At 36.6% G+C, this 17,402-nt stretch overlaps 1 protein-coding gene across 5 annotated transcripts in view; it reads left to right on the top strand.

Moving 5' to 3' along the window:
• The window catches only part of ADAMTS6 (ADAM metallopeptidase with thrombospondin type 1 motif 6), a 158,495-nt gene extending 146,179 nt beyond the window's left edge, over window positions 1-12,316 (top strand). For all 5 annotated transcript variants that reach the window (XM_080574665.1, XM_080574666.1, XM_080574667.1 and 2 more), the window contains 3 exons: window positions 1,021-1,197; window positions 2,480-2,636; window positions 8,297-12,316. In XM_080574665.1, coding sequence (XP_080430791.1) covers window positions 1,021-1,197; window positions 2,480-2,636; window positions 8,297-8,406 — 444 coding nt within the window. In that variant the 3' untranslated portion in view covers window positions 8,407-12,316. The remainder of the gene's footprint in view (window positions 1-1,020; window positions 1,198-2,479; window positions 2,637-8,296) is intronic.
• The last annotated feature ends 5,086 nt before the right edge of the window (window positions 12,317-17,402 follow it).

Below are 17,402 nucleotides of genomic sequence, written 5' to 3'. Positions count from 1 at the left end.
CATTTTTTCAGCATGTCTAACTAACCGAGTTCTCAGCTGGTGATAGCTTGCTATTTGTGTTTTTACAGTATTTCAGGTTTTAGAATGCACCACCCAGAGTACAGAACACAACTCTCTGCAACTCTGAGTAGTTTCAAGTCTTTATGTATCCTGCTGTTTCTCAAAGTGAACTGATCACAAATCTGTAGACTACCCTTATGATGGTGACAGGTCCTTCCAGCCTTCTCTCTCCTTCCTGTTGACTTTTCACAGAATGCTTCATTGCCAGGAAGAGGAGATAGAATGCAAGTGATTTTTAAGCAGTGAGCTAGGAAGGGGCACTTGTTTCCAGTTCCTGCTTTAAGGTTTTATGCATTTTATGTGAAATTTTGTGGAAAAAATACAATATTCCATAGAATTTGGACCAAAAGAAGTTATGATTATGACACGGAAGACCTGACATATTCATTGTCATTCTCTTTTGATCTCTATTTAGCATCAATATTTAATTCTTTCTTCATTTCAGCCAGATTTTTCTTCTCTTCCTTCACTTCTTCCCCTAGTTTTCTAGTAGACATATGCTTAGGGTGTACAAGATTTGTGTTAAAAAAAGTAGAACAGTGAGTTCTACTTTGTTTCTGAAATAACTACACTTAAGTTTGTTTCATAATAATGATACATGTGGCAGACCTTTTTACTTTGCAGCTTATCTTAAGTTACTTATCTTTTACTTAGTGCTTATCTTAAACCTAACCTAAAGTTTTTCATGTACAAAAGCAAATGATATAGTCACATAAATAGCAAAGGAAATATACTTTTATTAAATTAAAACTTATAAAAGATTTAACTTAATAAAGCAGTCATCAGCCAGCTTGTTTGTGTTTCTAATAATTTTAAAACTACCATTTTGGGAAAATTATAGTTTTATAAGAACTTGTAAGAACATAAATATCTCCTTCAACTTCTCCATAATATTTCTTAAAACTTGTACTGACCTTTTACTGGAATTTTCATTATTTGTTTGTACCAATATTTTTTCAGTGCACACCAAAGTGTGGTCCAGGATTTAAACACCGAATTGTTCTGTGCAAAAGCAGCGATCTTTTAAAAACTTTTCCAGCTGCTCAATGCCAAGAGGAAAGTAAACCTCCAGTCCGCATCCGCTGTAGTTTAGGTCGATGTCCTCCTCCTCGCTGGGTTACTGGAGACTGGGGACAGGTAAGATAGTCCATATAAGTATTTACTGCTGTTAGTCTCCTACTCATTATATATCAGGCTCTACCACCTACTAAGCGTAAAAGTATTACTGGAAATGAGTAAGGGATGGTTCCCATGACTGAAGGGAAAGCTATTCATCTGTCTATCTCAGATTGAAATATGGTGCAGAGTGATAATTGCTGAACTAGAAAGGATTTGTTGACAATAATCTGGTTTCTGCTGTATGAGTTTCCATATGCATGCTTTATAAATTAACTAGTCCTTACTAAAGTTTAATAGAAGGGCAGTTTGCAATACAGCAATGTTGTGAGCTTTAGTAGTTTTAAAACATATATAATTTAGTTTGAGAAACTTGATGGAAATACAAAGCCATTTTAGTATATTTTACTGTACAGAAAGATATATAGCAGACCAAAGAACTCAGAGATTTTTTATAATTTTGTATAAAATATGCTTAATTATTGAGGTTCTAAGTTGTTACAGCACAGGCTGAATGGTGCCACCAGTTATGCAGTGTTTCTAAATAGGATGTACTGAGTTTCTTTCTTTCTTTCTTCCTTTTTTTTTTCCATCTTAATTATGATAAAGGGCCTGTTATTAAATTATAACTTGATATTTTCTAAATTTGCTGATAAATTTGCCTGTAGTGAAAATAAAACACTTTAGCAGATTAACTAATCAGGAAACAATCATTTGTGGTATTACAGTGTAATTCCTTTGCAGTCCATCTTTTCTTTTACATTAATTGTTCAGATACATATTTTTCTTAAATTGATGTAAGTCTTAAAACCACTGTTGAGATATAGAAATTCAAAAATGTTTTGAAACCACAAAGTATTTTTGTTTGAAAGATACTTCTCTTTGTTCCTATAATAAATCTGTTAGCAGATTTGAATTCGTTTTCCTTGGTTTTTTTTCTTTGTTGTAAACTAGATGATTTCTCTACTGAAAATATGCACTTAACCTCATACATGATATATGAAATAGTGTAAATTTTATTCTCTTACCTCAAATCTGAGCAGTTTAAGAAGCTAACATTGCACTGTTTTATTTTCTTTGAAAGACAAATGCTTGTATATGCTGTCAAAAAAGCAACATCCTAAATATTTTATGAAAATAATTTTCTGTATTAACCAAATATCTCCAGATGCCTTTTTAAAAATGTGCCTGTGTGTACATAGACAAACGTACACATTTGTTCCTGACTGCTCTCCTGTTGTCTTGCTATATTACTAAAAATTAAATCTGAGTTGTTTCATTTTTTTGTGTGTCTTAATTTTAGTGTTCTGCACAATGTGGTCTTGGGCAACAGATGCGAACAGTACAGTGCCTCTCATATACCGGGCAAGCATCTAGTGAGTGTCCAGAAACACTTAGACCTCCATCAATGCAGCAGTGTGAAAGTAAATGTGACAGTACTCCCATTTCCAACACGGAAGGTAAGTTTGCCATCTTAAGATAATATAGTCCGAGTGAAAAGAAAGAAAGAGTGAAGTGAGGTGGTCAGTATTACTGCATTCATTTATTATTAGAAATCTACATTATATCATTGCCCAGACTGTGACTTAATTTTTTGCAATTATTCTCTAATTAGTCAATGTAGTTCAAAGGTGAAGTCAATGAGAAGCTACATGCTACATACAGGTTCTTTGTTTAAACAAACAAGCAAACAAACCATATGTAGCCACAGACAAATTGCTATCATTTTGTGTCATTAATCTTCCAGTCTCTATATTGGTGAATAGAAATGTTCATGATAGCAGGGATAACATGATATGCTTCTTAATCCATTAAGTTTGTACCCACTCTATCAGCGATGGAGCAGGCAAAATTATTTAATCACATGTTCATTGAAAAACTGGGACTACACATTTAATGCTTCATGGTGCTACAATTCTGTTTGTTTACTGTGACTGACTTATCAGCTTCTTCTAATTAACTTTGAATTTCCTGCATTCATAATGCCTGTTCGAAATAATTTCAGTATTTTTACACAATACAGACTAATTTAATCAGACTATTATCTATCTTCATCATAACAATTTGTGTTACAGAATATAGTAGATAATAATGTCAAAATAAGTGTGTTAATGTTTATGAAGGGTTCCAGGTCTGGACTCATAAATTCCCCATGTAAACCTCTTGGGAAATTCTGTCTTCAAAGTAGAATTTGAGTGCTAGGCAGCAAAAAGTTTCCTTGCTGATCATAAAAATTTAGAATAGTTGTTCACTAGATGATTACATTCAATTTTGTGTGGAACGGAAAAAGCAGTCAAAAATCATCATAATACATGTCTGAAAATCACGAAACATTGCACAGCAATTGTAGTTCTTTTAAAACAGGTATTCCCTAAATTTTGAGTGCTTCATTTCACAATCTCAATATGACTACTCCTTTAGCATAATTAATGTAAATAGAGTGGCTTTTGCAATGGTTCTCCAACTGTAGTGTAGTTTGATGTCCTGTTTATATGGAACAAGTGCTCTGATTTTTACTCAAAAAAAAAAAGCTAGTCTTCCCTTATTTGACGTTCATATAATAACCTTCTGTATCCATTTAGGCTCACACCATAGTTTCAAAATTGTCATAAAAGTCTGTCAATGTAGACATCTTAATGAAAGAGAGCGTACTAAAATCTTCCTAGAATACACTGATAATTGTTTGTGAGCATGATAATTTATCACTTGGAGTTTTTAATTTTAAATAGACACTTATCATCCCATGTTTTCATTAGAAATACATCATCATAATAGAATTTTCTTTGGTCACTTTAATTTCCATTTCTATGTTTAGTACTCCTAAGTAATTCCTAGGCAATTATTACCAATGTAAGAAACTTTCTCTCCTTTAAGCTCAACAGCTGTTATTTTATTTCCAAACACAGAAGTTGTCTTTTTTCCAAAGTAAGGAAGGTAGTAAGATTTTTTTAAGTGTGCATGATTAAGTCTCAGTCTCCTCTTCAAGATGAAAAGGTCAAGTCATTGTGTTAGTAATTCTTTAACACCAGGAAAATAAGGTGATCTGTTTTTTCTGTCTGGGATTTTCTGTCTGTGATATATGGATACTTAGTGTTCGTGGACTTCTTTAAAGAAGAACTGTGCAGGGTAACTATGAAAAGCAAGTCTGTTGGCCATAGTGTTTTCCAGAGACCCAGACCTTCACTGGAACATTGTTGGGATCCACAGAATAAAAAAGTTGAAAAACACACAGTATTCCAGATGGACTTCAGCTCTTTGGTCAGCTCCATAGTGACAGCCATGCAGCATCATTAGCATGGTACTTTACTTGAGCTAATAAATCCTAGGAGTAATTAAAAGGAAGGAGAAGAAAGAAAGTTTCCAACAGTCATACTGGCACTTAGAACCCCATTTTTGTTTTTGTCCCGCTCTGCAGGTCTTTACTGGAAATCACTGATTATTTGTAAGTGGTTAAGTGGCTCAAGTGGCTCAGAAGTAAATATAATCTCAATTTAAAATACCTACATCCTTTCAGAAGAACCTAGCTGCAATCCATGAAATACTAAGGGTGCCTTATCCCAAAATTAGACAAAAAAAAATGCTTTCAAGTTATTTTTTTTCAATACTTTTGTAACCATTTCTTAAATATATATCCTAATTTATAAACATTTCAGAACTATTAAATACTGAATATAAGAAGCACAAACTGAGTATTTGCAAAATAATGCGCAAGTACTGAACATTTTCTGTTTGTACTTTGGCCTTAAAAATCCTTAGACACAAGAGGTGCTGACATCTCTTTGCGCATGTATGTAGCAAAGCATATCTGCCTGCACATAGGGACTTAGTCTGCATGGCATCCAGAATTACTACTTTGTGGTTTGGGCTCCACTGTGGGGAAAAAGCACCCTCAGCAACCAGTCATTGCTTTGCAGAAGGGTCGGGCTAGGTGAAGGAATTCCCTTCCTATTTCAAACTGCAGTGAACTTCCTGGTTCCCTTCACTCCCAAAATTCCAGTGCTCCCAGCCAGTGGGACCCATTCATCAATTTCTGAACAACTTAGTTTTGCTAACCGAAGATAAGAAAGTAAGTATTCTTCAGCACATTTTTCAGCAAGTGTAATGATCACATTGGTAAAGTTTGGAAGTGCTTTCTTGGGGAAAGTGTAGATTGTTTACATAAAATAATAGTCAAAATTCTGGGGATATAGGATTAGTAAAAGAAAATTAACATATATCTTGTCACATTAAACATCTCCTTTAGCTCTTTGTTTTCAGTAAACTCTTCACTGGGGATTTAGAACATTGTAAATAAGGTTTTGAGGCAACTGCCGAGTACCATTACATTTAATGTTGGAATTGCACTACAGACAGCATGTACCACATGATTTGAAATGTATTCAGAATGATTTTATTCTCTAAGTATGTAAGTCTGCTGAATCTAGACTGCTAAAGGCCACCTGAAACTTTACATGACAAACTATTTAATCTATGTTTATGTCATTTCAATTCCCCTTTTATTTTTTGTGGTAAGCCTTTGCAGTCTCTTTAGTTGACAGCACTGTGACATTCTGTGCTTTTATTACTGTAATATGATACTTGGTATCATAATATTGTCTGATCTGACAAGGAAAGTAGAGATTAATATATGTAGTTTATTGAAACTTGCTAACAGTAGTTACTAGGAACAAAAAGAGCTCTGCTAAACCTCTTCCATTCAACGACAGTCCTGTGAAGAATAGGCTACTTCATCAGCCTCTGTATCTATTTCAAAACTGATATTTAAAACAGAAGTTGTGGGCACCTTCCAGGATATTGTCTCACTGCTGTCCAAATGGCACTGGCTGAACAGTGTCCAGGTTTAGTCAAGAGGAAGAAAAACATTAAGAAACATGAAATGGGATAATTTCAAATCCTACTTTTAGCAAAAATACAGTTAGTGGCTTTACCTGTATTTAACTAAATATGATGTATATGAGGTTATCTGGGGGATTGAATAAACTTTTACATCTCATCAAGATCAAGTGAATCTTTTTATTCCTCACTTTATTTATAATTCACTATGTTTAGCTCCCATGTTCTCAGTGGTAATAAACACAGGGACCTGAAATATTTCTGAAATATATTTGACCTCTTTTGGGAAGAGTTTTTGAAATAAAGTAGTGACCACATGCAGTTGCAAATAGAGAAACATGCCTCTTTTTCAAACAGCTACCCTCAGTGTCTTTTCTCCTGACATCCAACTCTGTTTTCAAATAGACAATTAAAAAATCAGAAAAATAGCGCATAAAACATCATGAAGTAAAGAATTACAATGAAAGCACTGTATCTGAGTTAATAAAATAAAAATTTAAATCATTTCATGCTTTTACTTGTCTAGCTAAAAGCATGCCCATGGTCATTGTCAGAAGTACCATTAAGTACAGACCCTGAGTTCAGACTCACTAATGCATTCCTAGGTTCAAATACTAAAAAGTCTCATATGCACATAACTTTCCACTGCAGCGTGCTTGCAGCTTGAACCCCACTGCCCATAGCTACCTTTTCTGGCGGAAAAATATGTATGTAGAAGCAAGACAAATAGGAGTAGCTGAAGGATTGTACATCCTGATTGTGTTTGTTTCACTATTACTTCTTGCTTTTCTTACGTGGCTGGTGTGTTATCTTTTTCATACTTAGTTTATGGACAGTTGGAAATCAAGGACTTTTGTTCTGTCAGGCCTTTGAGCAACAGGATCCTGGCCTTCAGTCTTCACTTTTAGACAGTAAATCAACGCGAAATATGATAATGTTCAAAGTACAGCTAGATCCAGTCCTTTTTATTCACATTTTCTTTATACCTATGTAATTTGAGAAAGATTGTAGAAGAAAGAAAGTATCGAGTGCAACATGGAAAACTTATAGCATTCTTTTGAGACAAATTATTTTCTGAAAAATTGATCTAATTTCATCCTTTCTGCAACATCATTTCAGATTTGTGGGTTTTGCTTTTTCTCCATATACATCTCTTCCTTTTTCCTACCCACAAAACAAGGCTCCTTGCCAAAGTCCTATTTTAATATCAGCCTGGAAAAAAAAAATACGCAAATGCTATTAACTGGAGTGGTAAATCCTTTATCAGACACCTACCACAATATTCACTCCGATGAAAAGCAAATCTGCAGTAGCAAAATCTGAGATGTAGAACCTGAGTGTAAAAAAGATCTCTCAGATAAAGCAATATCTCTCTTACATATCACAGTAAGAACTGGGCATAGACCAAACTATTCCGTTCCGTGTTACCACCTTCTTTCTGCAGAACAAAAACTGAGCCACAGGAGAACCATTGCATATTCCTGCAGTGCTCCTGTAATGTACACTGACAAGTCACTGCAGATACAGCTGGTGTGGGATGAAAAGGAAGGAATCCTTGCTCCATTGTGACAGAGCTTTTTTTTCCCTTCCTGGGACACTTACCTGCCAGTATGACAAGGGCTGCTGAGGCAGTAAGGCCAGCATACAGGGAAAATGCAAATATGAAGAAAAGCTCTTGCATGCCTATTACAGGCATAAAAGTGCCTTTTTCTCCTGCGTAGAAGAAAGTGTGGACATATGGAATTGAGCCTAAAGTACAACATTTGGCCAGGTCGCTGAACTCACACTGTTGGTGCCTTGATCTGTAACACTCTGTTTTCTGCATCCCTGTGCACTGCAATGCTTATACTGTTTCAAGGATTCTTACAAATGCACATGCATGGTACCAAATGCTGCGAATTGTGATAGATTTTGGATAACCTCTCACAGATGAATGAAATAACTCCTGAGAAAGAAGCTATAAAAGTATTGTAAAAAAAAAAAAAAAAAAAAAAAAAAAAAAAAAGACTCATGTTTCCTAGCTGTCTAAAGTGGGCATTTATTGCAATAAATGGTAATTTTTTCAAGACAAATTGGGCACACTTCTAAATTTCTGGGAGAGAAGACCTGCAAATGATATTATGGCTTTTAAAAATATACTATATGCACTAAGATGATTAAGGAAGAGTAGTTACAAAGAGGACATGGTGGATAGATAGAGCAGAAGCATGTTAAATCTTAAATTTTCTTGGTAGTTTAATTTTTATTTCTGATTTTTTTTTTCCTCTTTAATACCCTTAATTATTAGAGTGCAAAGATGTGAACAAAGTGGCATATTGTCCACTGGTGCTGAAGTTCAAGTTCTGCAGTCGAGCATACTTCAGACAGATGTGCTGCAAGACCTGCCAAGGACACTGACCCACAGAAAGCACGAGAATGTGCCTTGTTGTTATCATTGTGGAAAAGTGTCCATCGGAGAGAGCCACACAGCGGAATGAGATTGACGTCCTTGCAAATGCATTACCCTGTGGAAAACGTAACCACTGGTCAGCCCCAGCTGACAGGATTTCAATATTATTTTAACTTCTGTGAAGTGGGATTTATTCATCCAAAGTGCTGGACACAGTATAAGGAGGGCATGCCAAATTGGAAAGATCCACACAACACATATAGAATAGCTTACTGTGGAACATTTGTGTTCTTTTGACTAAATCCAATAGTCTGTTTACCTCCTTGGACCATTAAAATAATTTTTATTATGGACTTAGCAATGACACTGAATCCATTTGTATTTAAAACTGTTTAAAATGTAGCTGTTATGACTTGGTCTACTATGGAAGTAAAGAAGAATCAAAAAAAATGTTAAGTCATAGCTTAAAAATGTTAACTATTTTATCTCACGACACAGCACCACAATTTAAATTATAAAATGAGCTTGGAATTGTTATTTAAGGAGCAGATTTTTTTTTTAAAGAAATGTATTTTTCCTTCATTCCATCTAATTCCCTTTGGAGTAATCCATATTTCCTGAACACTGCTGTGAGCCATATATAAAGCTATACTCAATAGAACAACCATGAGGGACATTGTTTTAAGAGGTGCAACAGTTATTGCAGTGGTGCATGAAATACAAGTGTGCTATGAAATGAAATGAAATCTGTGTTGCAGGTTTATAGCCATCTTACCATTGTACAAGCAAAGCTGAGATTTCTGCTAAAAGGGAACATATTTCAATACCATGGAGGAGTGGTACTCCAATAGTGGTGAAGACCATATGGCCAACTCTTTCACTGCTACTGTACAGTTTGCTTAGAATTTAAGACTTTAACTTCAGCTCACTTTTGTTTACATCACTAGCCACAAAGAAACAACTTTGTTGGCATCTATATCCGTTTTATGCATTACTTTTGATTCTTCAACACCAAGAAGTTCTAGTGCAAAAAGATAAGCCTCCTGTGTAGTAACAATAGTTCTTTACAAAGCTGAAAGTTAAAATGGATTTCACATGTTCCCTTCTTTGATACCATAGTGGAAGAGTATTTTTTTTTTCAAAAAGAATATGTGAGTCTGCAGTTCAGGAGTCCACATCAGAGTGGACAAGGATTACAACCAAAGATAAAAGATTTTTGGGGATATCTAGGTTCTGTTCAAATGAGAAGTCGAGTGTGCTTGAGCCAAAAGGCATACTGGGCTATCAGGAGTAAGGCACACTGGAAAAGGGGTGGCTAGAATGAAGTCTGGTCACCTTGACCTAAATGGCCAAGTACCCATATAAAGCTGGATCATATTTAAAGCTTGAGGCAGCTTTCAGTGTGAGACTGGAACGAAGTCCTGCCTCTGGATTAGTAGCTAGATGCCAATATAATTCTAGCTATTCCAATTATTCTGCTGTCATACTCCACTTATTTCATATTACCATATTTTTAATATTCACCAATTACTTTGCATTTTTAAATGTGAAACCAAACTGCTTAGGCAAGTCACATTCAAGAATCTACCATAAAAATGTTTAGTGTAGTGCTCCTCTTCCCCTTCACTTCTCAATAGCAAGACTCAACAAGGAGATAAGGAAAGTGGGTACTTGTTTATATTAATATATTGTACTTGAACACTTGCAGTTTGCAGCAGGTACTTGATGAATGTGCTTTTGTGTCAAACTATGCCTCCTTTGTTGTAGTGCAATTAAAATTATGTGAACAATAATGTGTTACAAATTCTAACTCAAATAGCACTTTTTTAAGAAAGTACTCTTTTCAGTGAAAAATAATTTCAAAATATCATGAGATTGAAGTGTATCAGTGTATCTTACCAAGAACAAGCCAGATGTGTTGCACACTATTTACTAATGTGAATTAACATGGAGTAGTAGATGTTGTTAGCAGGACTCATACTATGAAATCCCCCCAACATATTGACAATCTATCAGTGGGGTTTTGTGCAGCCCACATATTCATGACCATCAAAGTTCTGTCATCTGCTACCTCTTGCCAGTATTTTCACTTCCTTACACCTGAGACCAGTGGAATTAATTTTCAGTTGGCTTGCATGTATTCACATATGCTTATCTGCTGCTCTCATCACCGTGTAAACAACTCCTGCTAAAACTGACACCAGTAAACAGCCTTTGGGAGTTGCACATATGGATTAAGGGCAGTGTGTAGTCCTTCTCTGTTAAGTGAATTGACTTTCTGTATCCTTTTGACAAAACACCTTGGTGCTAGCATGCCCTGGTTAGGTCAAAATATGATAAAAGGGAAAGGCATTACTATGGCATTCTTTAAGCAAGAAGCCTCTCTGTGTCAGGGTCCAGTTTTCTCCAGGGCATGACTGTGTTTATAAGATAATGTGTCTTTTCAGCTAACAAGAAAAGGTTTTTTAATGTATTCAAAAGAAACCTTTTTTTTTTTTTTTTTTTTTTTTTTTTTTTTTTTTTTACCTCACTTAGGAAAATTGTAAGGAGTGTTTCCAAAGACACATTTTGCTCTCTTACTGGTGCTAGAACACCAGGGAGTCCCATGTTTACTCTGCAACATAACAGCACTGAGGCTGGAATTTAAAGAACTCCCTGGAGCAACATTGAATCGTATTGTTAAAGGGAACAAAACACAGAATGTATGTGGATTTACAAACTAAGCAACACTTCAGACTAAGACTGACAAATGAAACCTACTTCAAAGAAAAATAATTGGTTTCCACAGCACAGTTCATTGCTGCTGCTACGCTGTAGCCATCTATATAATCTAAGCTAAATAGTGTTATATTCCTAACTAGTGACAATAGGACTATTTGTGTAGGCTATAAATATGAAAGGCCTAGAATCAAATAGTAGAATAATAAATGCAGAAATCAATCTGGTGCCAGTACTTCTACTGAGCAATACTATCAGCTGAAGAAGATCAAAACAAAAAAATCTATGGATTAACCCCTCAGGGTGTATACACCCCAAAATAGTCCATTTTATTAGGAACTTTGTAATGGAGTGAATGTCACATAGATATCCTTAATAATACAGACTGAAATTACCTTTGTATTATTGTGATTAGTTGCTTATTATTTTATACTCAGTATTAATGTGGTACACTGTTACTTTATTATTATTATTTTTTGCTTTTGTAAATTATATTCTAATTTATTGTCATGTTTCTTAACACTTGTTCTACATGCATTCTCCTGCTTGTAATGAAAACAAAAATATTGTAACACTTGATGCAGTGAAATTCCACACCAGGCACAGATTTGTTTTTAACATAGATAATTTAGTAAAATAAAACTGCAGCTCTTAAGAATGATACCCACGGTATGGTTGTCTATTCCCTGACTTACAGTTGCTAGAATTCTGTATGCTTGATGTTTGCTTCATCAGATGCATCGAAATATATATTAGATATTTTCTTTCAAGTAACATCTATATGTTATGCCAGAATTCTGTCTTCGGCAGCAGCAATGTTTGTCATATATAAGTGAAACAATAAGGAAAAGGAAGAGTCAAGAATATGATCATGTACATTATTGAGTAATATTTTAGCCTAAGCAATAAATGTAGATCAAGAATGAAATTAATGGCAGCAAATTATCCTGTACTTCTTGGAATGATTTCATTACCAGTCAGTCAACAATAACAATAAAATGTCCTTCTTGCATTGAGCTTTTAAGGTTTCATCTGAAGTTTATCTGAAGCTGTAAATATAAAGAACAAAGTCATTTCAGAAGACTTAGTGCTTAGATGACTGTTGTTGAGAGATGCTTCTTTTCTTACCTGATGCAGTTAAAATATCCTGTATTGAAATCTCTGATCAAGTCCAATTAAATATTTCTTGTTTCTCTAGAATAAGTTATAATCTAGCTTCTGTTTTAATGAAAATAATGAAAATAATCTCTACTTACTAATGTAAGATGTTAAAGAAATTAGAGAACCTTAAATATTTTGATGAGGCATTTAGTAATTTTTTTCTTCTGTTTACTAAGGAGGATTCAAAAAAACAACTGCCTATTTCAAAGGTACTGATATTTCCACCTATAGAGAAGCTTTATTGCCCTACAAACTATAAATTTAAGGTTGAATAGTCTTACTAAATTACACAGTGTAATAACAGTTTTCTCTGTGATTCCAAAACTCTGTTGATGCTTCCCCCATACATTCACACTGCAAATTATTACCTGATAGGTTTCCCACAATTGTTCAGTTTTGAGTATTATTCTTTTCCCCTGGAGCAACTGTGTTTTGGATTATAACAACAAACTGCATACACTGAAACAGATGCTCTTGTGTTTCTCTCTTTTCCTGCTTCTGCTACTTTATACTTAACATCACCCATGCTGACTACAGAATTCCTGGCACACAAAACTCCCTTCAGTCTTCTAAAATGCACTCTTCCTACACCTAGAACTTCCTTCTAGTGCCAACCCTGCTGTTACAATTCTCTGTTATACTTTTTCAGTTTATTTCTTGAGGAGGCTGTCTTTCATTGGACACCATTTTTACCTGAGGTTCTGCTTATCCTTCCTCTGATTTACCTTTCTATACCCCACTATTCAATATATCCCTTCATCAGTAAAATCCCTGTTCTCTCTAAATGTATCTGATCTATGAGACAGACTTGTAAATACCGTCTGTAGAATACTGAACAGGCCTTGGTTATTTTGCTGACCTTTTTATTATTTTTTTATTACTAGAAACTAAGGTCCAGGACTCTTTTGTGGACTTTTACTGCAATAGACTTTGGATGAGTCCTGTGAGTCTCATCTGGAGTCAGTCAGTCATCAATCTAAGAGTCTTAAGAGAAGGCCATTACTAAGCTGAGGCTGTCGTTCTGTGAGAAGTGACGCCCTATCTGGCCGTCTTCCCTTCACCACAAGCAACAATTAGGTGGAAAGGATGGATCATTGCTTCTGTGTGGTCCCTCCGATCTTTGTCCTAGACAGAATGGTGTAAGAGCATTTGCATGCAGTAATCAGGATGGAATCCCAAACAGATTTATAAGAGCTCAGTCGGCCACGTAACGATGTTCACTACAGCACTAGCAGATTGGTAGCTTCCCAAGTACATTTGGCCCAGCTAAAAGGGGAGTTCATGTCCAGTTTAGGAAACTGAGCAACGGAGAATTTAGCATGGTGTGCATTTAAGGATACTCCGTCCCTTAAGCTGTTGTATCACCTAAGCACCACATGTCATTTATTTTCCTCTGTTTCTGCACAGGACCGACATTTTCTCTGAGCTGGATAGGCTATGGGACAAATAATTTATGCTCATCAAAGGTCATATAGGTGCCAGTCAGAAAATTACTGAAATCTGCCCTTGAAAGGATATGTCTTTCTGCATTAAGAGTGGGAAGATGCCATTTTTATAAGCTGTAAGACTTTTTCAGAGAAGACCTAGCAAGATCACTTAATAAATAATCTCACTTCTTCAGTAATCCTGCTTGGAATGAATTCATCAGATCACAGCTTGAGATAGCAAAGGAAGTGTTTTGGAAGCTAGATGTGAAGGCTCAGCCAGAGAGGGCTCCAGGCTTTGGTTGCTATGGCCACCCAGAGGGATCAGATTTGGCCTTTCTGGTAAGGGCTAAGCCATGGCTTTTGGAAATTGGGTTTCGTCAATGCTCAGCGCATTGCAATCACTGCAATTTTTTAACTCTTTCCTCCCTCACCACTAACCTTTTGACATCAAAGTCCTTAGAGCTATGCACGTTTTGCGACATTTATAACAAAATTATTGCTTGTATTGTTTGAAATCACATCTCAGAATATGATTTATCTTTTGTAATGAAGATGTCCTCTGCGTATGATTGAAGATCTCCCTCCCCTTGAAAACAGATTGGTATTGAGTAAACAGCTCATGTTCAATAAGTTGAAGTAACAGTTCTGCACATGTGGGAATGTCTTCCAGTTACAGCTCTGTAAAGACATAGACCCTGGACTTAACTGGAATTTCAGAAGACAAACTTCAGTTGCAAGTGCACTTTAAGTTCTTATTACCACATCTGTTTTGAGGTCAGCTATGCTTACAAAGCAAATTATTTTACAGAAGTGCAGTGCACTTAATTGGGTCACTGCATTCTAACATCCTTGAATAGTGACTAGAGACAGGGTCAGGGCCTGATATGAACAACAGCTACATTTGTTTGACAAGTTTGCAGTCCATTTCCAGGGCTTGCTCTTTCATTCCTCAGAATCCATATACTGGGCCAGAACTTCTTTTCCTTCCATCATCTTCTTTCTCCTGGGACTGCTTCACCTCTTTCTCACTGCTTTCCCACATGCCTGTGGAGTTTTGTAGTCAGTGTACAGTATTGCTATCTTTGATTTTAATGTGAGCATTATTAACAGTTTTCCAATCTGTAACTTAACACTATATTGTACGTTAAAAATCCTGATCTTCAGCTGTTTTTTTTTTTTTGGTCAATTTTGTGTTGAAAAGTAAAAACGAATTCAAAATCTAAATTAGAATTTAAAGGAAAAATGCTAGAAACATTAAAATATTACTTGCTTTCAAATAAGATTTTTTTTTCAGATTTTCTACCACAATAATTAAAGACACCTTCAAGATCTTGTTTCCTATTATGAAAAACATCGAGTTAGGAACAAATATAAACAGAGGCAACTGAGCCTCTCTTTTTGTCTCTCATTCTCTTTCACGTTTAGGCTTTGCTATTGAAATGCCCTATCAAAACAAGACTTTCTGCAGCAAAAAGGAATCTCAAACATCTCATTTGCCCTTTGTAGCTCAAAGTTTCCTTAGAAGTTTATTTACATAAGATAAGGTTACATTGTTGAAACCATCCTGTCAATTAGCAGATAACATTTGACTTCAAACGTATTATTCTTCACAAGCATTTTGTCAAGGATACTGCTGGTAACTGAGTTACTGTGGAGGAGGGGAAGTATGACAGCGATAAATTACACATATCAATTAACCATAGGTTGCTCAGAATTGTTGTGAAATAAAGAACAAACCAGCCCATTTAAATAAAAGGGAAAAAGAATTCAAGTTGCCTTTTTGTACCAGCTGCAAAGGGAAAATACAAGGAAATACAATATTCTGTCCCAGGATTTCCAGTGAGGTTTAAGAAGTTAGCTCAGCTTGTGTTACTTGCTTCTGTCATTGCTAAATCTGCTTATAGTGATAAAGAACCATGGCCTGAATTCTCTTAACATGGATTTTTTTTACTAACTTTTTTATCCTAATAAAGATCTCATTGAGACCCCTCAGCCCTTTTTGGGAGCCCAGCCAGGGCCACAGCCAGTGGCCGTAGAGAGCTGCTGAGCTCCCTGCTATGCTGGGCCTCTTCTGGCAGTGGCCAGCACCTGAGGGAAGGCTGAGAGCTGGACGTGGGTTGGCTTCAAGACAAAAGAAGCCTCAGGTCTGGTGAGTGCTCATCAAACTTGCCAACCCCCTGGGCGAGGCTGGGCAGCTGCACTGATGGCAAATGCTTCCTCCTCCGGAGAAGTGCAAGAGGCACCGTGGTGAACAGCCACATGGCTCCCAGGGAGAAGTCCCCATGTGCGAGCACAGGGGCCTGAGCTGAGGTCCAAGGCAGGCTGGTGGGACTGGGGGAGCCACAGTGTGGCATGGCTCTGGGCTGCTCAGTGACAGAGGGATGCTGCCAGGCCGGGACAGCCACAGAGGTGACCCCCAGGGCCAGCAGGCTTGGGAAGGGAGAGAGGGACCATGAGATGACATAGAGAAGGTGGGAGGGAATGAAGGTATGAGGGAATCCCAGGATGGCAGTGGGAAAAAGGGTTGGATGAATTGGTGGAGTTCTCAGGCCCCAGGTGGAATTGGCTCTATGTTGGCAAAGAGATGGCTCCTATGGGAGTTTATGAGACCCTCAGAAAACCCTCGCGCTGGGAGATGGCATGGGCCTCCCCTCCCCTGCACCCCCCCACCCCCCCCCCCCCGCCGGAAGCTCAGGCCTCAGGATGGAGAGTGAAGGGCCTGGGTGAAACACTGTGGAGAGCCCACAAAGGGACAGTGGAGACAGAGGCCCTTGGTCAGTTTAAACCCTTCAGTGAGCTGCTGAAATGTTACATGTACTGTTAAAAGGGGAAAGCTGTGACTCTGTATTACTTGTAGTAGTGTGCTAAACTCTGCCTCCTTGGATAGCCTGTTTTAATTGGTTATTCTGTATTTAGCAGATGAGCAAACTGCAAATGAGAATGAAAAATAGCAGTTGCAAAAATGATGTCCATAAACATGCTTATCATAAAGACAGCAGCATTCTCTAATGCCAGATGCTTGGTGAGTCCCATGTAGTTCTGCTGAGTTGATAAACAAACACTTACAGCATATGTTGGCTCCCACCTGGTCATCACGATCACAAGGAGCCACCAAGAGATATGTTTCTTGTTATCCATCTGAGACTTAAAGCCTTTAAAAAGTAAACCTAAAAGAAACAACCAAACAACAACAACAACATCAAATGGGTAAGAGTGTGGTAACATGTTTTGGTAAACTTTGGACTGAAATTTTTATCATTCCTCTGTGGTTTGAACAACTTGATTACAAAAGAAGTCACCTTGCATATGGTGTCCAGAGTTTTGCAAATGGAGTGCTGTGGTTAAGTGTCAAATGTCAGCTTGGTTTTGCATGTTTCCCTTATTATATCTTGTGTGTCATTCAACAGTATATGTTTGTCTTTATTTTCATCAACCTCGTATTGTTCTTGGTGTTGGCTTTTAAAAGTTCATGCTTACCTGGACTTAGTCTACGGAAGTTCAGAAAAGGTTGCATAGACGGGTAGTCAGCTTTAATGCTCAAAAATCTTAAGTCAGAATTGATTGGGAGAAAAACAAAACATAACAAAAACAAACAAACAAACAAAAGAACAAACAAACAAAACACACAAAAAAAACTTGTCATGAAACTGTCTTTGGGAACAGGGGGAAAAACACCAATGCAAAATCAAAACCCTGAG

Source organism: Anser brachyrhynchus, assembly GCF_964034855.1.
Source record: "Anser brachyrhynchus genome assembly, chromosome: Z".
NCBI classification, from domain to species: Eukaryota; Metazoa; Chordata; class Aves; order Anseriformes; family Anatidae; genus Anser; species Anser brachyrhynchus.
This window is presented reverse-complemented; position numbering and strand designations above follow the sequence as displayed.